The 27986-nt window shown below is 29.1% G+C and overlaps 3 protein-coding genes and 1 pseudogene across 4 annotated transcripts; 2 read left to right on the forward strand and 2 right to left on the reverse strand.

Annotated features, from left to right (window-relative positions):
- The first annotated feature begins 2481 nt into the window (after positions 1-2481).
- LOC112687165 lies at positions 2482-2895 on the forward strand. Its single transcript, XM_025559740.1, has one exon. It carries the CDS (start codon positions 2482-2484, stop codon positions 2893-2895), a length of 414 nt encoding a protein of 137 aa, XP_025415525.1.
- A 41-nt stretch (positions 2896-2936) lies between these two features.
- LOC112687166 lies at positions 2937-4168 on the forward strand (annotated as a pseudogene).
- A 6437-nt stretch (positions 4169-10605) lies between these two features.
- On the reverse strand, positions 10606-17200 carry LOC112687178 (inorganic pyrophosphatase). Of its 2 annotated transcripts, none has more exons than XM_025559756.1 (8): positions 16964-17199; positions 13749-13864; positions 13419-13625; positions 13291-13354; positions 12625-12687; positions 11529-11739; positions 11348-11454; positions 10606-10869 (listed from the first exon to the last, which is right to left on the reverse strand). In XM_025559756.1, exons 1-8 carry the CDS (start codon positions 17160-17162, stop codon positions 10841-10843), a joined length of 996 nt encoding a protein of 331 aa, XP_025415541.1. In that variant the 5' UTR covers positions 17163-17199; the 3' UTR covers positions 10606-10840. The 2 variants fall into 2 exon arrangements, with proteins under 2 accessions (XP_025415541.1, XP_025415540.1); XM_025559755.1 differs by lacking the exon at positions 10606-10869 and adding an exon at positions 10893-10995 and having other exon boundaries at positions 16964-17200.
- A 3883-nt stretch (positions 17201-21083) lies between these two features.
- On the reverse strand, positions 21084-27686 carry LOC112687167. Its single transcript, XM_025559742.1, has 4 exons — positions 27064-27686; positions 22673-23180; positions 21336-21413; positions 21084-21152 (listed from the first exon to the last, which is right to left on the reverse strand). Exons 1-4 carry the CDS (start codon positions 27537-27539, stop codon positions 21084-21086), a joined length of 1131 nt encoding a protein of 376 aa, XP_025415527.1. The 5' UTR covers positions 27540-27686.
- Positions 27687-27986: the final 300 nt, after the last annotated feature.

The following is a 27986-nucleotide window of genomic DNA, read 5'->3' on the forward strand; positions in this document are numbered from 1 at the left end:
CAAATTGCTGACCCATTTTAGGCAATGTAAATAAAACATATGATTTTCAATATTGTTTTACTTGTAACCTAGGTATTTTATAAAATACCTAGGCATTATGTATAATGCCAATCTTGGAGTAGGTAATATGAAGGAAACAAATAAAATTGGGCATCGCCTATTATCAACGACTTCATTTAAATGTCAATTTTTTATTTAGGTAAAGTACAAAACATTTTATCATGTGTTATATTACATTAAGATTCTTATAATTATTATATATTATTACTCATTTTACAGATAAAATTTAATTGTTATCTATTATTATATTATTACTATTATATAAATATTTTACTTAAACTACTATTTACTTATTATAACATGTTGTAGAAAAGTGACATTTTGAAGTGCACAAAATGTTATTTTTAAGGCAAATACACTTTATTTTAACACTGACTTACAAACAAATTTTAAAAATCCTTGGCCAATTCTTGTGGATTGAATTTTTATCAATTCATTATACTGTTCTTCAGATAAAAACTAGTATTAGTGGCCAAATTTTTTAAAAAAAAATTTTAGTTTGTTATAAAAATTTGACTTCATATCAATCGTATGTATAGTTGCAACGCCAAAATGACTAGAAAAATTGCGGTATTGCAATAAAATTATTAGTACGTTCAATATTGTATTTCATTATTATTATTATAGTAGTGAAAGAATGTTAATTTTTATTTCGTTAAATCGTGAACGTACATTTATGATAAACGATAAGTAAAGTCGTTGGTAATGGGCGATGTCCAATTTTATTTGTTTTCTTTATATTGCCTACTCCACGATTGACATTATACATAATACCTAGGCAAAGCTCGTGTTATGTATATTGCCAAGTGATTTTTGGCATTTTATATAATACTTAGGCATTTTGCAAAATACCGGATTATCCATATTGCTGGTAACATATGCGTTAAAAACATCATGTTTTTCAATTTATTAAATAAAATACATTTTACATAAACTGGGCACATGGGAAAAAAGAATACTTAAATTATCTAGAGCAGTGTTTCCCAAACTCTTCTTTAGGCTGGCCCGGTAATTAATATTTTTCCTTTTGTAAACCACCAAAATATTTTACATTTATCATTGTGTAAAATAAAGGCAAAATAAAACACATTTGAAATTTAAATGTATAAACGCACTTGACGCACTCTACACAAAAATATCAAAAACGTTTAGTCTATTATTATTTACGTAATTTATTTTCTTCGACGTCTTTGTTACATTACACAAAAAACAAAAATGAGTGACGTGAATAAAAGAAAAAGAAAATGTGTGAAAGTGGAGTACTTGAAATGTGGTAGGTAGTCAATTCAATGACGATTTCAAAAAAAAAAAGCACGAGAAAAAATTACATGGCGGAAACGGGCAAATGTCAGTGTTGGGAAGGAACGCGGTCTATTTAAAATATAGGAACGGGAAGAGTTCCTATTTTTAAGGAACTCGAAAGAAAATTTCCGTTTCTCAAAATAATGAAAAAAAAAAAATTAGTTATTTTTAATAATATTTTTCTAGAATATATTTAGTATTGGCAATTTGGTATCACTTAATCTATAATTAGTAAATAGTAAAACGAACAACCTCCTAGGTATCGTTGATATATTTTAAATTTAAATTTAGTTCGAGATTTATAGCATACAAGGTATAAATTAATAATATGATAATATAAGTATATTTGTAATGTATATGATAACGATGTTACTTTGATAATCATGCTATAATGGTTAAACATTTTAATGATAACAAAGTACAAATAATATTAATCGATTATTTTTGACTTAAAAATTGTTCGCGAAAAACACCATTGACCACCACTCAAATCGTAAAAAATGTGTAAAGGAATGGGGACGCATTATTTTTTTGCGACAGGAACGGAAACGAGTTCCTTTTTAAAAGGAACTTCCCCAACACTGGTAAATGTTAAACATATTGGAGCACCCAAAAATCCATTTGAAGGTGCAGCTGCACAAAAAAAGTTTTAATCCTATTTGGTATAAGAAGTATTCTATGCTAGAGTATAGTTTGATAACTGACTCAGCATATTGTTTTATGTGTCCATTATTTTCAAAAGGGTTGGGAAAATAATTTTCTAATGAAGCATGGATAAAGCAAGGTGTTAATACTAGGCTAAAAATGAAAAGTCGGGGAAAAGTTAAATTAGGCGAATTGGAACAGCATTTTAGTTCTTTATCACATAAAGCCGCTTTAAATGATTACCGCAACTTTATGAAAGAGTCAGTTCATATTGACGTTATTATGAATAGATCAAAAAGACAAGAATCAAATTAACTAGTACACGAGAAAGAATTTAATAAACAAATAATTATAATTTTATTTGATATAGCACGAACATTGGGTAAGCAAGGGTTGCCCTTTCGTGGAAATGGTGACGAATCTCATGGTAATTTTAATCAAATGGTTCAACTTATATCTAGACACAATCCTTAAATGAACCGTTGGTTAAGTGAAAAATCACCAAGATCTTACAATGTCACATATTTAGGCCCATGTTCGCAAAATGAGTTTACTGATATCCTAAGTAATGAAGTAAGAAGAATTATTGTGAAAGAAGTCCAGGAAGCAAGTTTATTTTCAGTCATGGCTGATACAATCCCCGACAATTCTCATAAGGACCAATTAGCAGTTTGTTTGCGTTTTGTTAATAACAATGGAAAAGCAATTGAAAGACTTCTAAAAATAACTGAAGGAGTAGACAAAACTGGCCTAGGAACAGCTAAACAGATTATTGATATTTTAAATAAACATTCTTTATGTACGGATAATTTGATATTTCAATCATATGATTATGTTAGTAACATGTCTGGGGAGTTTAATGGTACACAAGCTAAGCTTCAGAATTGATTGGTCATAGTGTTTTTTATATTCTGTGACAAGCACACCGAATGAACACATTTTTGGAACATGCATGCAATTCTTGTCTAATTGTGTCGGACATAATCGACAACTTGGAAAACCTATATGTATTTTTTTCAGCTAGCAATAAAATGTATACAGTATTGAATAAACAAGTGATGGATATTGATAATACATGACAGTTAAGAAATTTATCCAAAGCAAGATGGACAGCCCATGTGGAGTCTATTAAGGCTGTTTGGACTTCATTTGAAGTTATATGTAATACTTTGCAAAGCATTTGTTCACACCCTGAAATATTTGATAGAAATACTAAGACAAAAGCATTTGGTATTAAAAAAAAGATGTATTCATTTGACTTTATTGTATCCTTGATGTTCATGAAAAATATTATGTATAAATTGAAATCACTAACTGAGACTCTAGAAACGAAAAGTCTATGTGCAATTGATGCTGCGATTTTGATAAAGGCCACAATTTAAAATTTATAAGATATTAATTCAGATTCAGATAGAATACACGATTTGATTGATAGTGCGATATCTTTTGCAGCAAATCTTGGTATAGATTCAGAAACTGATTTCAAACTTTATCACCGTAAAAGAAAACAGCCCACTTGGTTGGACTAAAATGCAGTCACTCAAGTTGATTTAACCTTTCATATATTTTTACAAAAAAGAATTTAAATGTATACTTTCTACACTTATTAATTTATCTAAGGATAATTTAAAAATATTTATTGATACAATAATGCCATTGTATAAAATGTTTTCATTTCCATTCAAAAATGAAAATATTAGTATAGAGAATATACAAAATGCTATGTTAATATTTCCTCCCAGCAGTGATTTTGCAAAGTGCAAAGATATTGAAGTCATTCAAACTGAATTGGAAATATTAAAAGAAATATGCAAAAAAAAAAAAAAAAGATTTGACTTCAATAATGACATCCACTTTTATTAGTATAATTGAAAAATGTAAAGAAGTAAAACATATCCTACCATTAGCCAATAGTATTTGTAGATTAACATTAACTGTACCAGTAAGTGTAGCTACCAACGAAAGGACGTTTAGTAAACTCAAATTTATCAAAAATTTAACGTCAACAATGACAGACAATAGGTTAGATTCATTAATGCTGTTGGGTATTGAAAAATACATTTTGGATGAAGTTGATGTTAACAAACTAGCTACACAGTGGTCTAATATCAAAGACGAATTGAATATTAAAAATTGCATATTATTACCTGTTACTTGTTAATTATGTTATTTACCTGTTTAGCCTATAGTCGTCCGTCTGTCAACACATTATATTAAAAATAAAATGTTTAAAAAACATAGAAATTTATGTCTTGAAATTTTAAGAATAAAAACATAATTAATAATATTTGTTACATCCGATATTTTACATTTTATAATGAGGGTTCCGGTTTTTTGAATATGTAAAAATTCGGTTCCCAATATTTTAAGGGTTCTTGAGTTCCAGAACCGGTTTTTTTGGGTTCGATTCCAGTCCCTGCCAATTCTTGGTATTCAAAATCATTAAAAAAAATATAAAAAATATTTAATAACAAACTTAGATGAAATGAAAACAAATAAACTTTTAATCTATTATCATAATAGTATTATCGTTCCCACACTGTTAACACATCTAGATTAAATAAGCCATAACAAAATATGAACTTAATGTCACAATGTGTGTATTATAAAACAAAATAATTTTATAATATAATTTTTGGTATTTTATATTGCATTTCAAGTGCATATTTTATTGCATCTTTATGACTTTTTAATGCATTTTTTAAGGTTTTTTAGTGCATTATATTCACAGCTCTACTTATCATACATAGTATACGCGTGAAGCGAGTTAGAAATAAGAAATAAAAAATTATGCAATATAAAAATAAAAAGATTAATATCATCAAAGTATGTTTATCGAATTGCACACGTGTTATTTGTTAATATTACAAGACGCAGGACGCATAAATAATATATTATACTACTGAGCTATTTTTCTAGTCAGTGCCGGATTTAAGGAAAAAAGCTCAGGCGACACGATATAAATGGCCCAAGAATTATGAATCGTCGTAAATACTAACTCATGACTTAAGAAGGAATTCCTTCTTAAAATACTGTTAAACTAGATAGGTATTGAACCAAAAAAAAATATATATACTTACATTTATTTATATCGTCCAAACTGGATATATTATTTCTAAATAAGCTTAACAAAATTATCATTAAATTTAAACAAAAAAAACGTATATTGTTCAGTGGCGGATTTAGCGTTTTAGCATCCCTAGGCTTAATCATTCTGCCCCCTACTAGAAATTTTAGGTTAAGTATGAAAAGTGGTTTACCGAAAAAATATTGCTTCAACAATAACATATATAATTTGAGACGTATTAGTGATTATATAATATATTATATTTATTTAGTAAATATTATATATTGCATTAATTATAATGAAAAGAGATTTATTTGTTTAACAAATAAATAAATTATCAGCAAAGGGAGGGGGGAAATAATGCGGAGACATAAGAATACGAAAAATAAAGTTACATGTTAACAATGTAAAAACACTCGAATTTGAATAATAACTCAAACTGTTTCCGAGTTGATCAATGGCTTATGATCATTTGCTGTCTTCAGTTGAGCCAAGGACTTCAGCTCGACCGCTGTCTCCATTTCATTTGTTAGTTCCATCACGCCGAGATGTTTCGTTCTGTCCGACCACCGACCACGGTACATGAACACCATTAAGGCCGTCCAAATGATCAGGATCACCAACCAGGCGGCGTTTACAAGGCCGATGCTGTGAAGTAGCTGATCTCCTCCTCTACGGTAGGGTTCAGCGACCGTTTCAGAGACATTCGTCAGTACTGGTGAAGGTGAAGATGTTGGCCTGTTGCTCAACTTCTGTTCTTCCCAGAAGTTGACGATTACCAACTGTATTCAAACGATTAATATTATTAAAAAACAAATCCAGTTTGTATAGGTACGTACCGACTTCTGCACTTCTGTTAGATCAAAATAAAATTAACAAAATACGAGTTCGATTTTTTAAACGATAAGAGTTTAAAATTTGTAAATTTTATAAACTAAATTTTATTAAATTCAGTTTAATTTTGAAATCTATTATTTTATTGGTCAACAATATAGCAAATGTCTCATTTTTTTTAATTACACGCTAAAGCTCTTCATCCCCCCCTCTTGCAGCCGACTGAATTGACAAGGACGATCAGTTTCGATCACGTGTAAAGGACATTTACCATTGTTTATCGCTCACCTTGCGGTCCACGATATACTCTTTCCGATGGGCCTTGTTCAATCTCGGTATCCTTGGTCCGCCACTGCCGTGTTTCCTATGTTTCCCGCCGCGACCGTGTTTCCCGTGTTTCTGTTCAACGTCGTGTTTCCGGTCGCGATAACCGAAGTGGTGCAGAGGTTCCTTCGAACCTAGACCACGACCGTAATCAGGGATCTCGCTGAATTGCCGCAAAGGGCCCGTGATCGTCGTGGTTGCTCCGACCACGACGGGCACCACTTTGGCCGGCCATTCATCGGACGGCAATGACTCGAAGTTGGGTGCCGCTCTAGTTGATGGCGGCACGACTATCGTCATTACCGTGATCAGTATACATACCATCCGAAATATGGTGGTCGAGGACGAAATCAACTTAATTTGCGTGGTAGCGAATACCATCATGATGCAGAGTAGAGTATCTTACTCGATTTGCACACCCAATGGTTGTCAATCGTAAGAATTATCCTTTTTCCAGTATGATATGATTGTAACAGTTTTTGTAAAAACAAAAATATACGAATAGAAGAGCTAGGATACCATTTATATAAGAATTAAACATTTTAATAATATCTACAGACGTGGATCATGATTTCAGCCAGTTACATAAAAAATAGTTACTGTAAAATAATTATCAATAACATAATGCATTTATACAGAAACTATACCTCCAAAATCGAACAAAATAATTTATTGCGAGTATTACACGTATCTAAGTTTCAATCAAATATCAAAATTCGTTTAAAGTTTAAAAAATATGTGAACGAATTATGAATTAAGTTCATATATATATATAATATATAATTATATACATGTAAATATTTAATATCAAAATTAAGAGATACATAAAAATTGTGATATATTAATGGAATTATTTCTTTATTATACAAAGATCAGAATCAGAATCTTAAAGTTGTATGCTTTTACTGGGTTATTTGTGTATGTATAATATCATTCTCAGGTTCTTTTTGGTAATATTATGTCTATGGTCATAAAATTTGTAGTTGTAGAGAATTCATACTTTATTTTTATTGTAAAACCAATTATACATTTTTTATGATTATGATAATCGGAGAAATTCTTTTGGTCAGAATCATGACACAGACTTAAAAAAATAATAGTGCGTGATTAAATATATAAGTATATTAAATATAGTGGTCAGGATTTGAATAGGTTGAAATTTTAAATTGTAAAAGTACCAACTAGAACTCATTTCTCATCTTTTAATATTATTATTGGTGACAAAGAACTCTTAGTTGAAATCAATTACACATACAAAAAACCAATTCATTCCTAATTTCACTCAGAGTTTAAAATTTATTGAGTACATAAATAATTTACACTTCTATTTTTATTTGATTTTACGTACGTTATATATATTTTAAACAAATTTAAATTCATTTTTTTAAATTTCATTAAATAATTTGATAAGCCGGTTAATAAATGATCCTTGGATTTGGTTGGCCGGTTCACTTTTAGTGACCACTGGTTTATACTATATAACCTTGGTATTTTTATATTTTTAATTTAAGTAACAATAAACAACTATTCAGAAGTACATAATAGCTTTTTTTTTATATAATTTTATTAGAGAATATACAATCTGTACCCAGGTATAATAAGAATATGTGCTGCATTATATTAAAAAAAAAAAAAAACATGAATAGGGTGAGGGAAGAAACCATCTAGTGATCGCACTTCCTTTTGATTAAATATATGTGTAACTATATATTTTTTTTAATTATTATTATACATTTTTTTTCGTTATTCATTAAGAAAATCTTTGCACCAATTTCTTTTGAAACGCTGTAGAGGGTTTCCAGGAATCGTGTGAGTGGCTAGATCGGATATCAGAGGATTTGAGTGAGCAGACAATTTGTTAAAAAAAACGTTTGTAATACGTTTTAGCTTCTTCGTGTATAGTTTTCATTTTTAAGACAGAGTGGAGAGTAAAATTAGAAATATAAGGAGGGACATTGGTGATGGAGCGTAGAATTTTATTTTGAACGGTTTGTATTTTGTTGAGATTGGATTTTTTGGCATTACCCCACAGTGGGAGTCCATATGTCCACATAGGCTTAATTAAGAATTTGTAAATAAGCAATTTGATATTTAATTTAGTATGTTTGTTAGTTAATAATGTTTTGAGCAACCGGATACGTGCATTTAAAGCGAGTTTTTTTTCCCTTGCATTTTGCGCCCAGATGAGGCGACGATCAATGGTTAGTCTGAGGTACTTAACAAATTGAAATCAAGGTATAGGTATGTCAGCTAAGGAAACTTCAGGACAGGGAGCAAGGCGAAGAGAAAAGGTAGTATGAAGTGGTTTAGATCGATTTACTTTAACTCTCCAATTATCATACCACTTAGACAATAAGTTAAGGTGATGTTGGAGGTTTAGGGAAGCAGAAATTGGATCTTCATGCATCGCTATGATTGCCTTTTCGTCCACAAACTTGGCTACAGTTGTATTTAGAGAGGTAGGTTGATCAGCGGTATATATATTATATAAAATTTGTGAGAGTATACCACCCTGTGGGACTCCTGCATTAATGTTTGCAATGTTTGAAACGGAAGAATCAAGTTAGGATTTATTAATTGTTTGAACTCGTCCATGAAACTTGCTAATAGTATATTAATATCTGGAAGAGGAATTGTATTATTGGCGTTGGAGTTAGAAGTAGCTTGGGCGTAGATATAGTTTGCATCGGGTGGGTGTGATGAGGCTTTCACTGGTTGTGTTTCTTGTACATGTATAGTTTTAGGATTAAGATTATTAGCTACCTGATTATTTAGTTTTGGTTTTTTGCGTCGTTGAAGGTCCCTGTAGATCATACAGCCTTTGTAGTTTGAAGGATGGTCTCCGGAACAAAGTGCGCACTTGGAAGGGGCATCTCTGGAGTTTGGACAGTCGGATGTCATGTGTTGAGCATCGCAGCGAACACAGAATGCCGGATAACCGCAATAGTTTAAATATTGGTTTATAGTTTTGGGCTTATATGGCTCTTCCACTTTTATTAACGTATGAAGTAATGACGTGAGATTGTAGATGTCATAAGATTGATCAGTTGGATCAAGGTCCACAAAAAATAAAGGTAATGGATGTTTATTTACCTTATGAAGAACACTTAAGACTTGCCTAACTTCAAATAGGCGTATTTCGAACTCTGATTTAATTAACTCAGTTGGTGTAGTTGGATGAAGGTTTCGAATCACAACTCGTAATGGTTTGTCTTTCTTAAGTTGAAAAGTATAAAATTCTGGTTTTTGGAAGTGGACTAAGGATCTATACGATTCTGGGTTTGTTGTCATTATTTTCACACGATCTGTTGATGATTTACAATAGAAGTTATCTACTCCGATTAATTCGATAAGCTTAGTGCACAGGTCAGGAAAGTTGTATAAGCCTCTTATTAAAAATTGGGGGCGGTTGCAGAACTTTTGGTGTGACAATAATAGAATTTATAGGATTTTGAATAGGAACTGTATTGTTATTATTCGACGGAGGTGTGGACGGAGGATCATCTTGCGATAACACTTCATACCGATTTGTGGAAAAAAGGTTTTTTGTTTTTATTTGTCGGCGTTCGTGGTGAGCTCGGATCGGAAGAATTCTTTTAGTTTTATTTTTATTTGTCGTAGATGAGATCCATCCACCCGACAACGAGTTATCATTATTTGAAGTGTCCATTTTATCAAAGGCGTGAATACTGTTCATAGCAGTTGATTTATTTATATTAAGTTTGATTGTTCGTTGATTACTGGAGTCGCCGTTAATTGTCTTTGTAGTAATTAATTTAGAATTATGAATTTTATCTGTCCTTGATTGTGAGTCTAGAAGATTGTGGCATTGCAGGTAAGGGTCAGTCTCAACAGAAAGCCGCGCGCGGCGCGCGATAAGACGACGACGGAGTGATCGAAGCGATAACGAATAGCGCTAGCGACGACATTGTAATGTGTAATATTAAAATAAAAATGTTATTACGTTACGTTTAGATCAGAAAATCTTCACATATTGTTGTATGAACAAGTTTTGCATGAATAAGATGTGATTGATACTTTAATATTCATTTTAACAGTAGTTGAACTTTTTAGGCGCAAAAAATAATGTATAGGTGAATAAATGACGGAGCATAGCAAAAACTAATGTGCATGCTACGGACGCCACACACGAACTGTACATAATAGCTGAAAAAGTTTTGCATTAAATCGAAAATAATAATGAAAATCAGAATAAATTTAATTAGTACCTTCACATCAGCAAATGGTCAATGTCAGTTTAATAAAATAATCAACAATAATAACAATAAGTTTTCAGGTAAAAGCTAATAAATAAAAAAATCTTTTGAACAAATTTTAATAAATTTATTGAAATATTTTGACATAAAACATCAAGGGAGTACAATTATAATGTATTTATTTGTAAAAAAAAAAAAAAAAATACCAATATTTTAAATATTGATAAACTGTTAAACATTAGGAATGATCATTCGGGCTATAAATCTGTGATTCTGTATATGTTCGTACATCAAATAATTCATATGTAATCAACAACAGATATAATTATTTATTTTGATCCCATTTTCTAATTTCACCAAGTAAATATTGATTTTGTGATCAATAATTATTTTATAATTTTATAAAATGCCATTTATCAACTGTAACAAAAAAAGTAACAATAGTGTAAATTTTAAACAATATAATTAAAAACAATTATTCCATAAAAATTTTCAACTATAGTTTAAAAATCATGCCGTTTGACTTAATGAAGAACCATTTATCAACTGAAAAATAATTAGGATATAGAATTAATTTTTTTTATATTTTATAGTTAATATATTAATGAATATTAATTAATAATTAATGAGTCAAAGGGAAAAAATGATCCAAAAAAATTAATATATGACTGATTCATTTTTTAGTCAAATATTATATAAGGCAAACAGGCTACTATTAAAAGGAGAATGTTAGTTTTATTTTAAAAATGAATTTGAATTTAAACTTAAGATAAATTTACAAAAATATGTTAAATTTGGATAAATATTGGGAGAAAATATTTTTAATTTGTAATTAATTTTATTCAAGTAAAAATAAAACTGTTTAAAATTAATTTCATATTAAAATAATTAAATTTACCTTCAGGTAATAATGGACTAGGTTCAGAGAATGGCAAACTTTCTGATAATATGGCTTGGACTTTATCGTTGCCAATACTTGCAGTATTATTCAATGTTGTGTTCACACTAAAATTGATTTTAAGGTAAGCATAATTATTTGTTATGAAAATATTTATGAAACAAGCATAATATATTTATACCATGATAATTCTTCAGAATTTTCTTTTTGTACTAAACCCTTCCAATATTCATGAGCATCACTGATTATTTTTAATGCAAATTCAGCATTTTTGGGTTCACCATTGAATGCAAATTTGTTCTCTGGTTTGCCATCTGGTATTTTATAGATCTTTAACCATTCAACAGTAGCTTTTAATAGGCCAGGGAAATGCTTTTCAATATCCTTAATGTCTAAAAGAAAGATAATAGAATATAAATTAATAAATAACTTAACAATCACTTAACATATTCACTTCGACAACAGAACTAATGATAAAAAGTACTCTGATATGGTGACACACTTTGGTAAGTTTTTATTTTTACACATGCTTAACTACAGTAAATGATTGTTAATTAATTGATTGATTGAGTCGACTCTGTTTAAGGATAACTATTTTTGCTGTTATTTTTTTTCTTTTTATTAATTACATAATTATTATAACAATGTTGAGCTAATTCAATAATTTTTGAGCAGTAACATTTAATGTACTGGTACTTTGTATGAAAATAAAAATAATAATCCTCAAGAGTAATCAAAGCAGTTAATTAGACAAATGAGAAATTATTTAATTGTATACTCAAAAAGTTACTTGCGTTATGAATTGGAAAAAATGTAAAGTCGTACTTGCTAAATCAGTAGAATATGATAGAACATTGGTGGAAGAAATAAAAAGAAGAGGAAGTCAAAGTACAAAACCGAATGATATACTTCAATATAACAAGTTTATAAGAGGCACAGATATTTCCGATAAAACTTTACAACTCATTTTTTGACAGCATATGTTTAAAGGAAAATATTTTAGGCAATTTAAAAAAAAATATATTGTATATAATAAATATATTTTTGATGATTTTGAAAGCTATTTGAAAAAAAAAACATACAGTCGTAGTTACTTTTTATACAATAGTTATTGTAGAGCTTTTTGTTTATTTTGTTTGATATTTTAAAAATATGATCAAAAGTGTTTTCAAAAATTGTATTGTCAAATTATGTAATTTCACATTAAATATAATTATTTTGTTCATATTAGCCTATTTCATTAAATTATCAGTGAATATAATAAATATTGTATTTACCATTAACTTCAGGTGCAATAGGATCATCTACATTAATTACCAAAACTTTCCAATCAGTTTCACCTGTAAATTAAATAATTAAATATTATATAATATAAATTAATGAAGAATATTTTAATCAAGTAATTTTTATTTTTATTTATATTGTTTAAATGATTATTTCATAATTATTTTTGACTATTTTGTTTTTTATGTTTTACAAAATATTCAATAAAAATATTTTTAGATATATTTGAACTAGGTGTTGTTAAAGCTTTTTCAGATCATTTGTTTCGTAGTATAATATTTTATTATTGTCATTGTTGATGTTATTAGGTTATAGATTTATTATGTATAGTAAATGATGATTAAAAATAAATTATCTCTGAAGAATCAATAAACTAATTAAAAATGTTCCAACTCAGAAAAAAAATAAATCAAAAAAACACAATGTTCAATCTGACTAAGATATTACAATATATTAAGAAATGTAAACTTCATGAATGTCATTATGATAAATAGGTATTTATAATTTATCTTACGACATTTGTGGTATTAATATTTGTAATTAATACTGATATAATAAAATACCCAACAAAACTGTACTTTGATCTAATTTTTATAATTTCACAAAAGTATTTATTAGATTAACTGATTACATAAATATATAATTAAATAAAAACTAACCTTCATCAATCAATGCAACAGTTCCCAATACCTTAACTTTAAGAATTTCTCCTCGTTTAGCCACCTTAATTTAAAAGAAACACACAAATTATATTAATTATTGTTATAGTTGATTATACTTATTATACTTTATATCCAATTTCAAGTACGTCCAAAGGATCATTATCCCCTTTGCATCCTGTATGTTCATCTAATACTTCTGGGTTTTCCCATGTTTGAGGAAATGCACCATAATTCCATATGTACCCTTTGTGTGGGAACACATTTGGTACAAAACGTAGTTTACCTTTTTTTGTATCCTGTATGATTGGGTTTAATGCTGCTTTTGTGTTTATCTAAAAAAAATTATATTATAGAAAATATTTCATACCGTGATAGAAGTCTACCATAAATCTTATGTAATTGGGTTCTTATCTATAAATAAATAATAATAAATTTAATGAACTTGTAAATTTAACCTCCATCTTTGCATTTGTCCACCTGGGGATTTCTACCACCATGTTAAAAACTTTCCCTGAAGTATCAGCTAGTAATGGAATATCATGGAATGGAGAAACTACTCCATTTTCATTTTCTGTAAAAAAAAAAAAGAACATATGTAGTAGTATATATGTATAAATTTATATAACCTATAATATATACATAATAGTTGGTAGAAAACAAATAAATAAATACATTTTTTTTTTTAAAATACTACTGAGTTATAATGATTTTTTTCTTTTGAAAATTGTTAGTTGAAAATTGCAACAAAGCAAAATATTGAAAATCAGACATAGATGATACTTACAGAGGTTATTTGTTTGATTTCTATGAAGAAGTTTTAAATTTGAAGTAAAATACTAAAAATGCCAGAAAAAACTAATTTAAAAAATTAATTTAAAGTTTTTTATTTATACAAATTTGATCATAATAAATAAAACAACAATAAAACAATACGCGAATAAAGATCAGTGTAATATAAATAGATATTTAACATCTTATAAAATAGGTACAATTTATAAGTAAATATGATGGATAGCATACTAAAACTATTTTAATTTTATGTACTTTTGTATTAAAATAAATATAAAGATATCATATTATAAGACAAATTTTAACTAATTTCAGTAAATAAATATAAACACTAGCAATTGATGCCAAATTAATTTTGTTTTCTTTAATAACATAAAAATGATTAATACTCATAATGATATAATTATGTTAATCATGATGATATTACAAATTTAAAATTTTTGCTTAGTAACAAATCATAATTTCATTATTGTTATTTTTAAAGATAATTAATAAAGATAAATTTTTTTTATTAATGTAACAATTGAAAGTGAAGACTTTCTAGAGGCAATAAAATTAATCATATTCTCTAACAACATTTTTAATTTTTTTTAATTTTATAATTTATGATATTTTACAATTTACATTGTCACTACATTATAATATAATATTACAAAATATTAAATTAAAAGTATCAAAATATATACAAATATCTAACTTTGAAATAACAATAGATAAGATTATTTTTTCATATATATATACTTTAACTATATAAACAGGTACCTATGTTAAGTATACCAATTAATACTTAAAACATATCTAACAAAATAAGTTAAAAAAAAAATTACATATTTTAATTCTATAACAGAATAAATAAGTGGGTATTTATGAAATTATAATAATTATATAATTATATAATAAGCTACTAAAATATTTAGGATAATGGTAACTCAGTGGAGTTATTTCAGTTTTTTCTAGAGTAGGGCAATCGGTATGCTTTTAATAAAATACAGATTCAGTTGCTCATTTTACCAAAGTGCCGATTAACATGGGGAAAAGAGATGTCAAACCAGTCAAAAAATATGATTTGTATTTAGTAACATATGTATCCGTAAATTACATGTTTTATTTTTTTGATTTACAATATTTCAATGGCTTTATAAAAGTCGTATTTATATTTTGATGATGTGCCGACTTAAAAATAGCATAACTCTAGATTGTAGCAAATATATGATTTGCCCTCATATCCTCAAATTATACACTAATTAAGAAAATCATAAAAGATGGTAAATCAAATGGTAATGAAGAATAATTATAAATAAAATGGATAAAAATGTCTTATATTGGTTTTAAAAATATGATTCCAATGACATTTTACGAAAAATATATTTTTATATTTCTATTTTATAAAAATTCCTACAATTGGTTAACCCATAAGGTCCTATTAAGAAATTGTTCATTCTAATATGGAATAACAAAACTGTCTACAAGTATAATACCTAATAGTTCATGGGATGCATATTCAATATTTTTTTAAATATCCAACCATATACTTTTAAAAGATTTCCAAAAAATAAGATTAATCATAAGTAGGGCCTGGATTTCAATGCAAAGTGCATATTTTTTTGGTTGATCATACACAATGCTCTTTAAGAACATAATTCGTTTCATGTAACGAGGGTTTCAAAATTACAAATTTTATTTTGCATTTTTTTTGCATATTTTGACATTTTTTTACTTTTAGAGCATTTTTAATATTATTTGGTCATTTTGTTGATTTTTAATGCATATTTGTTCAATATACTAAACAAATTTAGCCTATTCAAAATAAAATCAAGAGACAAATTATTTTCTTGATATTTTAATCGATTTATCGAATTTTTCCAAACACATTGTCAATCTTTATTATATAAAAAATGTTTTCGATTCAGTTTTTATCTTATCTTAATTAATTATTGACTATGGAACGTCACCAGTATTCGGTCAAATAACGAATAATCAGCTAGTTCGTATTACCTCGCAGACGTTGCTCGTATTACGTATGAATGTGATTTTAATGTATTAAATAGTGAGTTAAATAAAGCCCAAAGTAAAAAAAATTATGCCATTTTTAAGGTCATTTTTGTGGTAAAATGCATTTTTTAAGGACATTTTTGTCTATTTTTTAGAGCATATTTGTATGAGTTTAAGTGCATTTAAATCCGGGCCTTAATCATAAGCTATATTTACAATTATAGTTCATCCAATAAGGTAGGTAATTCAATTTCATAAGAACTCACTGAACACTGAATTAAATTATTTTATTAAATAAATATTTTAGGTATATACAGGTTAAGAATAAACATAAGCATAAAAAAAAAAAAATTCAATAGTCTTTGATAATTTAATAAGTTAAATGAAAGTATTAGATTTTTTTTTTGTGTCAAGCAACCTTGTACATAAATACGACTGGGATTAAATGAATAGGATTGATGAACATTGTTTAAAAAATAAATAAATAATAAAATAATGAATTTGTAGTAAACAAATCAAAACCGATACAAGTAAAAATAGTAGTTTGTTTCAAAAAATTAGGGATAGAAAAATTAAAAAACTTATATAAACTACCTAACTTTATTTTATTTGATTTCGAGTAAGAAAAATTATTGACTTTAAACTATAATTGATGGAACGATTCAAAATAAATGCTTTGGAAAGCAACGAAGCATCAGATTTCACTCATGTGCACACTATTTCTACGCAGTTCAATAAACGGAAAACCCAACAGGTGTTCGTCGCTAGTCTTAAGTTCAAGGTCGAAAAAAATGACCTCTAAAGCCAGTGAAAAATTGTTTTATTAATAAGTACGAAAACAGAAAAAACGGACTAACTCGATTTTCCAAAGGATAGCTTCAGAACTTACTTATGTACACTTTATAGTCCAAAGTGTTGGGGGAGCCTCGTTCTTCGATATAGTACGACATTGTGCTGAATAAATTCTTGAAAATCGTTTGGTGGACCGGCGACGACAATGATGCGGAAAGTAGACGATTAGGACGACAAATGATGGGGTGGCACAAAACAGAGTGCCGGATAACCTTTTGGATAGTTTTGAAAATCATATTTCCCGAATCTTATCAGAAGCGCGATACGATAAAATCTTGGAGAATAAAAAATGAAAACGAAAAAATTATAGACATGCGTACGCGCGCTCTATAAAACCATACTAAACGTCCTTGGAATTGTCATTGGTTGTCGGATTTGCCGCCAAAAAGTAAATTCGAAAATAGTAAAAGAAACAAGAACGATAGTTCGACGAGTTGCAGACATTTAAATGTTTTAGACGATCGCCATTACATTCACTTTTCTACTGTGCATTGTTTCGTTTTGTTTTCACTGCAAACCATTTGATTTTTCAGATTATCAACACATTTGTAAGTGTAGGTAATGGATATCTTATTAACAGAAAAAAATCTTTAAGAAATCATATCCATTCTTGCAGTTCTTGGACTGAAAGCAGTTCGAATTAAAAAAATTTTATTTTTAAAGATGACGAAAGAATTATTTTTTATGCGCATATTTATCGGCTGATTAAATAATTACTAATTACTAATAACCTAACCATTAATTAGTAAATATTTAATAAGTTAGTTGATAATTATTTCTATGATCACCCAAAATGGTTGTGCTATGTTATACTTATAATGACATAGAAATAAAAAAAATAGAATATTAAATTTAAAACTATTTATTTTTCAGATGAAGTATTTAGCTACATTTGGAAAGGTCACATTTCCATTTTCTGTAGTTATTATGGTGGTGATATTATCCAGAAAGTTTTCCATTGTTATGAAATTATTTAACGGTTGTGATGATGGTAATAATGATCCCAAAAACTGCAGTAAAAACATTACATAGGCCAACAGCAAACCGAAACCCTATAAAAAAATATTACAACTGTACCAATAAAATATTTAAATATATTTATTGAATACTTATTTTATAAATCAAAAAATTCGAATAGATAAAAAATTATATTATTAAACTTAAATTATTAAATTTAATATTGTTTATAATGGTAAATAAAATATATTATCGTAATACATATGATTGAATATAGGAAAGATTTTCCAAAAGATATTTTAGTATACTTGACTGAAAATAATTAACCTCTTAAATTAATTGTATATTAATTATAATATTTCTATTCAATATAAAAAGTATTTGATTTTAACTCAGGAGCACAATTATTCGAGAAAAATGTCTCTTGTTATTTGGACATTTTTAATACCTACCTGAGTACCCGAGACAAAATTAAATTTTTGTGTCCACTATTAATGAATATTTTTATATCCCTCTTTATTGTTTATTTACCAATTAGTTTATTAACTAATACGTAATTTTAAAATTTTAAAAATGTATATTTTCTTTTATATAAATTGCTTTCACCTGTTTTTTTTTGTGTTATAAGTGTATTGACAAAAAAATGAATTATTATTATTATTATCTTCAATAACACTTAATTAATTACTATTAATAACTTAATAACTAACATTTTTCTTCATACATCCTCTATAATTATTAAAAAGTAAGCATCAAAACTATAATAAATTCTATAAAAATATTTATTAATATTGAATACGGCTTAGCCAAAATTATTTTAAGAGGGGGGAGGGACTGATTATTTTTTTTCAAATCAAGGTAGTTAAAATAAGGACTTTCATAATCTTAGTATATTGATGCCGAGGTTTTAAGTTTAGTTTCCAGTACGATAACCCTAATTTGTATTTATAATGATACTTTAAATACTTTTATGCGTGTTATTTTTTATAGTACCATTATATCAATCATTTTATACTAATTTCATAAAGTGGAGGGGAATTAATAATGTTTAGTTATTATTAATGAATTATAATTTATTGACATTTTATAATATTAAACAATACCTTATTTAATAAACATCGATACACTATAAAAAAAAAAAAAATTACGTTACTTAATTTATAATAAATATTTAAAAACATTTTTAAATAACTAAGAAAATTAACTGCCAAAATATTCAAACATTAATTTCAACCTTTGAGTTTTTCCGAAAATATGTACAATATTCAATGATTTGAAATGTCGGTATTTAGTAGATATATACACACAGTGCCGGCGCTAAGGGAGGACAAATGGGACATTTTTCCAGGGCCCCGCGCTTATTAAAGGGCCTCGTGATATTTAATTATCACCTTAATACCGTGAGACACATTGACATTTTATATCAACAAATTATAAATCTATATTATGCCTATCATTAGTTATTTGGAAAATGGTATCTAAATTTAGCCATAGTACAAATTACAAAGTAAATAGTTATTGATACGACGAAAGCGTAATGTTTTCACGATACCCGTCGAGTAGGATTCCTACAATAAATAATAATATAAATATTTATTTTCTCTATAGTTATTGTTTAAAATTCGAAGAAAAACAGTATTTTTTTTAAAAAATCCTGATTTAAAAAAAAAGCTAGAATTTCGGCCTTTCTGGGAATCTATAGGCTAATACCCATGTCTAGGGCCCCGCAATACCTAGCGCCGGCATTGCATACACAAATATTGAATAGATAGGTACTAGTAAAGTATTATTCATGAACGATCTACGATCGATTTGATTCGATGAAGCTAATTAAATAAAGATAACAATCAGTAAAATATTAAATTTTTACAGGAAAAGAAATCATTTTTAAATTTTAAAGGAGGGATTTTAACCTCTTCAGTTACCACTGAATTTGCTAATAGATTTTTGACTAATATTCCGTAATAATCTAATAACTTACCGCATAGAAAAAAGTCATATTAATATTAATTATTCCAAATATTTGAAATTTTGAACTTATTGCATCTAACTGGTTTTGAAACAAAATTATCTGTAATAAATAAATTGAAAAAATCATGTACTCACAGTTCAAGTGAAAGATAAAAATGTACCTTAAAACTAATTAAATTTTTTTCTGGGTAGGAATTAGGCTTCTTTTGCAAATATTTGACTAAAATTATTCATTAATTTTACATTTACTATCAATATTCTAATACAGTTGAGTAATTTTAAAATAAATTAAAAATAATTGAGATTATGAACCAGGATCACCTAACAAAATTTGTTATACTTAAATCACTAAAGACTAAACGCGCAGAAGAAATAGTTAACTTTTGGAGCACCAGCAGTTCTTTACTTCGATAACAGGAAAGAGTTTGTTAACAATATAATTACTGAATTACATACTATGCGGGGAGAATTTAAAATAGTGCTAGAAAACCAAGACATAGCCAGTCAGGAGTCCGTAGAGCATGTGAATCGGGATGTGGAAGATTTATTACCAACATGGATCTGTCGAAATTTCGAAAAAATTGTGCTTTTTTACAAACACAGGCTAAAAAAGTGATTCAAACATCAAATAAAAAATATAATGAACTTAGTGTGGGAACTACAGTACGTATGAGTATTCCTGATGTAGACCACGCTCCTGGATTACCGAAAAATCTATTAGCGGTTATAACAGAAGTGAAAGAGGATTTATACAAATTATGAAAATATTATACTAGTATTTTTGTATTTTATTTAATATTTCTGTAAATAAACACTTAACATAGATTAATTACATTTTTTTTATGAATTGTAGGTACTGAAAGTAGATATCTTAAATACAAGTACACGAGATCGGAAATAAATCCTTGTAAAACAAATTTACTAGATCTAACTATAGTCTTAAAATCGGCAGGTCATACGAGAAAACCTATATATCTTTGGGAAACAGCTACTAAAATTAGAATTTCAAGGGCACAAAAGTATATCCGATGTCACTGCAAAACAAAATGCAAGACAAACCGGTATGCAGACAAATCAGCATCCAGAGTTTGTAATTCGTAATGTCACAAAAGTTGTCATGCAAAAATAAAAATGAAGTAGATAAAAGTAATAAAGTAAAAAAATACATTTATTTAAATATAAAATTAATATATTATTTTACAGTGAATATATATCATTGCTTGCCATCGTTAGTCAATGATAACATTTTCCAGACAATGACATAATTTGCTAAGGTTTTTAGGAATTGCCATCATTTCCTGATTGTTAACATATTCGGTAACATATATATGAATATACATTTTATAGGGTGTAAATATTTTAACAATTAACAAATGTACGAGTTGTTCAAATTATCAGCGAAATTTTATATTATACTTAAAAACTAATATTTTAAGTAATGTTATTTTTTTTATTTTTTAAGTTTTAAATTTAGTACCTACCTCTGGCATTAATCTCCTGCTAGTGACTGGATTTAATGCTAATGTGAGCCAGCTCAATGAAATCCGTATAGGTATAATCTATATATAGTATTTAATGGTATTAAAAATAATAATATTAATTAAACACAATTAAATATTTAATTTTGATGCATAAGTTAACTATAAATTAACAGAAATTATATTTCTTAGATACTAAAATGTTTATGTAATTGGTTATACGTATAGTATATAATAATATATCTGTTAAATAGATATATATTATTGTTAATATATGTAAAATGTAATAAATCGGTTAAAGATTAATAAAAGGTATTATATACTTGTATATTTATACATACATACATGCATACATACATACAGTGCTCGGATTGGGGGGGGGGACAGAGGGACGGAGTATTTCTTCTAATCTTTAGAAATTTTAGCGTCCCCTACTATTATTACGTTATAATTATAACGCTTAACAAGTTTTGGGGCGCAATTTTTTTTTTAAGCAAACAGAGTCTTCCTTTTTTAATTTTGCTAAGTCAAGCACTGCATACATACATACATACATACTTACTTACACAATAATATATTATAAAAATCTATCATAGTTAAATAAAACAAACACAAATGATAGAAAATTTATTTTAAATCGTAATCAATTATATTATATTAGAACTATTAGGTAAGTTAGATTTGACTACAAATTAAAGAATGAATCTTGATATATTTAATTATTTGAGTATGGGTTTTCTTATGCTACAATTAATATTAAATAAAAAAGAAGTTAGAAAATAACTTCTAAAAATGCAAGTAAACAATTAGCCAATTAGCATTATGACTTTTGAAATACAAATAACAATGAAAAATAGCGAATAATATAATTTCAAAAACCTGATATAATATATATTTGTATGTATTTAGTGGTCTAGCATTTTTTCAACTTCTAAATATTATTCAGTCAAAATATTTGGTTACTTGCTCTAAAATCATATTTTTTTATCGTGGTTAATTCTAAAACCAACCGTTTTGGTCCCCCTACCTTGTATTTTATAGTGATTTTTGTTCAATAGTCTTATTTTAAATGTACTGGTCTGATGTACATAACAACGTACATTTTGTTAATCACATGAAACATTGAGGTTACACAATTTTCTTGTGTTTTATTATATAGTAGAACATTTAATATTGATGAGAATATTTTAAGTAATTACTATAAAAGTACACAGCCTTATTATATCGAACTTATTGTTAAGTGTAATCAATTTATTTTGATATAAATCTTAGTGCTAATAATATTTTTATATTTATTATAATAATTTAAAATATAAGTGTGTGTAATAAATGAATCTTACTTTTTTTGTTATATAATGTTCACACGAATGTATGTACCATAGCCGTATAATTCGAATTAAACAATATCCAGAGTACAATAACGTTTTTCCATAATTTGTCGTGATGTTTTTGTTCCATATTGCATTAGTCAAATAGTATGCTAGCTCAGACGTATAGACAACTATACGAAATCCACTATCGAGTAAATTTAATAACAGCGGTAATTGGAATGAGTAATTTATGTGCCAAAACAATTCCATTGCTTTTAAATGTATATTTCTTAAATTTCGAATATCTGACATGCTAAATGCCGGTATTCCTAAACATGTCGGACCTCCAACTGTAGGACTTACCCAACATTTCCACCTCGGATATTCGGCTTTATGAACCAAATTTGTTATATCTTCGTGGAGATGTTGAAGTCGAAGGTACAATGCCAAACACATAATATAGAAATATTGTTCAACCATAATACAAACGATGTTTGATAATAACGAAAATAGACAAATGAAGTATTGATCATTGTATCTATAAAAAATAAAATATTTTATTCATAAGGTCATTGGATATTTATAAATTTTTATTTTTGATTGGTTTGCCCTTTTCCTAAGTTGTTACTTAGCTAATCACCATTAACTCGATGATAATGCAGGTTCTTAGATAATACAGTTAACGATGAGTGATGAGAATGAAGAGGACAAAAGTAGAAAAAAATTAGGAATTTGAAAATTAATATGATTTTTACTACTCCTTTTTACCATAGATAATGAAAGTACTTACAGAGTTATGCGGTTATATGATAGTAAAAATATATTGTATATTTGTATGTACAAACTAAAAAAATGAAAGTTACAACTATGGTTTGGTTTTCCGTTAAAAAATTAAAATGTATAAATGTAATAATAGTTAAATATAACAACACAATGCCAAATTTATTTAGTCTTACGTCTTTGCTTTCATTTTCTACTCATCGAATTAGATAAATAAAACCCAATACATTGTAAATTTAAACAAATTTGTATCCATATTAAGAAAATTATAATTAAATTGTTGAAATTATGTTATAATTTTCTTAATATGGATACAAATTTGTTTAACTTAATAGTGTCGGATCTAATTCTGAGGAGGCCACAGTGCAAGTACCAATTGGAGAACCCTTAAAAAAAAAAAAAAAATACTCAACATAACATTTATATATTTATTTAAAGTATCTTGATATATTAAATAAATAGAAAAAATAAATAAATAAATTTCAGTACCATATAGTTAATAGGTAAATTAAAAAAAAAAAATAACGAAACAGAAAACTTGAGTCCCCTGTGGATTATATCTCTCCACCACTACTAAATGTATAAGATATAATATATCATTATTATAGTGACTCTTGAATCGTATGGACAAATGGTACCGAACTCTATACTTAGGTCAGGTCACGGCCTGACCACATGTTTAAAATAGGGAGCAGATGGGTTGATCTATGGTTTGCACAGAAGTTTATTCTCGAGAGGAATGCCGGACGGACTCTATCGGATCGGTACGTATATGAATGGAACAAAAAAATGTAGTTTAGGTTAGGTAAGGAAACATGACATGCCAGGGAAATTGTCACTTTGCGTATATGTTACGTGCTTTATGCCAGCCACAGACTCTGGCCGAATGACGAAACCATTCGCTAAAAAATATTATTATAGATCAGAGAGCTATCTTGTATGCGCTCTACTATACAATTTATATCTTTATTATCGTGGTAATAAAGAGTAGTACTCTTTCTTCCTGCATCATATAATTTTTGATCGTCTATTTAGTCGTCCGGTGACAATACTTGAGTCCACACTTCATACACGATTTTATATTTTCACGTGAATTTCAAAATGATTGCAAAAGAATTTTACAAAGCGAAGAATCAGTTACTAATTTTTTAATTGCGAAAAATCTTCTAGTATATGTAAAAAATATATTGTGTAATAAATGTGATAGTGAAATGAAGTATTACATAAAAAAAGAACGCGAGAAAGAAAGGAAATTGTTGAGGTGTGAAAGGAAAGGGTGTCAAACTACTTAAAGTATAAGTATATATTACCTATATATTTAGAAAGGATAATAGTTTTTGGACGTAAATCGACAAAAATGGCTGTAACAATAGCAGATTGTGCATCGGTGCACAACTTGAACTCGTCTATTATTGGTGTCAAAATAAAAAACAGTCTACAATTATCACTTTAACCGGTACATCAGATCATGCAGTGTGTGACTGGATGAACTTATGTAGTGATGTATCTATTAGAATGTTTCAAAATCGTACTAAATTTGGGGGAATCGGAATAGTGATCCAAGTTGGCGAATGCTTATTAAGAGAGACGAGGAAAAATAATAAAGGTCGACTTCAACTTGCAGATTTATTAGCCGAAAATCTAAACGTTGAAAACTACTCTGACTCGGAAAATGTTAATCCTCTAGAATACGGAGCAAGAAACTATGGAAAATGGTTTAATGGATCATGGGTATTCGGCTTGTGTGACAATAACGAAGGAAGATATTTTGTTGTCCAAAAAAGGGATAAAAAAAACTGCATGAAATTATACAAAGAGGGGTTATTTTTGGGTCTACAATACATTACAATGGCTGGTCAGGGTATAATGGACTTTCGGACCAGGGATACAATCACTACGTTGTATATCACAGCGAAAATTTTGTAGATCCAATATCGAGGGCACATACACACAGGATCAAAAGTTTATGGGGGCCTTTGAGGCTAAAAATTGTGAAAAATATGTGTGGTACAGCTCCAGATTTGCTTCCAAGGTATAATAGAATATAATAAATTTTTATTCGAATACATATTTATTCGAATAATTATCTAGATAAAATTTTGCCCAACCCTGTCTCAGGGATATGGCATAAGTATTTTAATATTTATTTATTTAATTTAAATTATTTTTATATTTTTTATTATTTATTATTATTATTTAACGAAACGATGATAAACGCGTTGATTATATTATTATTTTTTTTATTATTATTCAAAACAAATAACGAGACGACGACGACGAACGCGTTAATTGTATATAATAATTTGCAATAATTATATAATATATTACTTATTCATACAAATGTTTGCTCTTCATTAAAACCACTGTTACATCATCCTACTTATTACGAGAATATATTGTCTAAAATCTAAATATAATTTTAGCCTAGTACCTGTAACTGAGCGCATACTGTAGTCGCAATGTTGCCGGTAGAGCGCATACGACAAGATAGCCGATCAGGGGTGGTCAACTGGCGGCCTGTGAGCCATTTTTATCTGGCCCGTGCTATATTTTCAAATTATATCATACAATTTTAAAGTTTATCGTCTATATAATAATCGTCTTATCGATATAATAATTGTTATCTGATATTAAACATCGGTGAATGTCTAAATGATGGATTTTCAGGATGGTCTAAGGGCCGAGACTAAAAAAGAAGAATGTCTAAATGTCATATGTATGTATACTGGAGCGTCGATTATCCGCAAGTTAATTATTCTCACTATAAAATTGTTGTGTACAAATTATTGATCTTAATTATTGATTTTCAATATTTATTTAAGATTGGCTAGAAAATGATGCAAATGATTTAGGATTTGAGATATTGAACAACGAAGAAATTGTTAAGCATTAAAAGAATTAGAATTGCCTTCTGAAATTGATAGTGAATATGAAGATGCCGAGAACTATATTGGTCCTACACTTGGTAAAGCTTTTACAGAAATGGAGTCAACAATGCAGTGGTATGAACTAGAGTGTAATAAAATCGAACTTTTATTATTAAAAAGAGTAAAGGATTTGGCGGTGAAAAAAAGAAGTTCATCGGAAGTACAAAAAAAAAAAAAAATTGATTATTATTTCAAATAAATACATTATATTTTTATTATTTCAAACATAGCTATTTGTACCGAATTATTTAACTATATTAGTGTCATCGTATCATTCGTGTCATGCTTTCGTCTGTGTTAAATTTACTATTTTTTATATATCACTATATTTTATATTTTTAAAAATTGGCCTACTAGTAACTTTGAGTTGCCCATCCCTGCTATAGATCATTGGTCGGCAACCTTCATAGATCCTTACTTGGGCCACATTCACAAATTAAAAAGGGTTTACGGACGATACAAACATTTGGTATGATATTCAATGGCAATGGCTGGTTTTGGAATTTACTGGGAGCCGCCAGTTGCCGACCACTGCTTTAGAGGTTGTCGGTAACCCTAAAGACGAACATTGGCGATAGTTCGGGCAACTGTTATCCTATCTTTTCACACGGGTGTGAGGTTCTCCTCGCCAAAAACCTCCCCCTACCACCCGTAGATCCATTGCCGAACACCCGTCTGCAGATGGACCGAATCGACGTCGTTGATGACTCCTACCTGACCACGACGAGTACGAAGTACATGCTGAACTCGTAGACGATTAGCGCGACGCCGACGTACGCGGAAGTGGACAACCAGTAGCCGCGGTGGCCCGCGTACGCGCCGCAGTGGTCCGGCTGCAGGAAACACTCGCCGGCGAGCGTGGCCACCGAGGGTAGCGCCATCTGCAGCTGGTTCGCGGCGGTGGTGGCCAGCGACACGAGCGCCATGTACATGTACAGCTCGTCGACGTTCAACGGCGACGTGGTGAACAGTTTGTTCTTGAGCCGCTGGTGGTGGCCGTCCAGTTCCCGGTAGAACATTTTGCCCACGGAGCCGGCGGACGACCAGAACAGCAGCACGTGCACGGTCTTCATGGTCACGCCGAACCAGTGCAGGCGAAACCGTTTCGACGACGACGACGCCGCCTCCACGGTGTACGGGAACACGCCCAGCAGGTAGCCGCACATCCACACGGGCCGGTAAAATGTCATCGCGTTCGGTCCTGACGGCGGCAAACGCAGTGCGGGTACACCGAGAACAGCACCGACTGCGGGGAGGTCAGTACTGTTTCGCACCACCCGGCACCATCGCGCCAACGTATTCGTAACGGATCCGATACCGGGACGAATATATGTATTCTAATGCGCGAACATATACGACGCCCACGCACGTCGTACACGCCCAACCGCGTTCGTCGTCGAAACGGTTGTCACGTGTTTTCGTTCGGTCGGGCGGTGTCGTTGGACGCGGTGACAATACGCGTTATAATTTTCTTTTTCTACGTTCGCACCAATATACGGGTCGAACTACAATGTCTGTCAACCGATTACAATGCGCTTGTGCTCCGAACAACGATTCGGAAAAAGGCACAATTATCGCTACTGTTAGCGACCAAACGTTTTGGACAAATGCGACGCGATTGTCAGCGCGTGTTCTAT

The sequence above is a fragment of the Sipha flava genome, unplaced genomic scaffold (genome assembly GCF_003268045.1).
Source record: "Sipha flava isolate LNK unplaced genomic scaffold, YSA_version1 333_pilon_pilon, whole genome shotgun sequence".
Taxonomy (NCBI): Eukaryota; Metazoa; Arthropoda; class Insecta; order Hemiptera; family Aphididae; genus Sipha; species Sipha flava.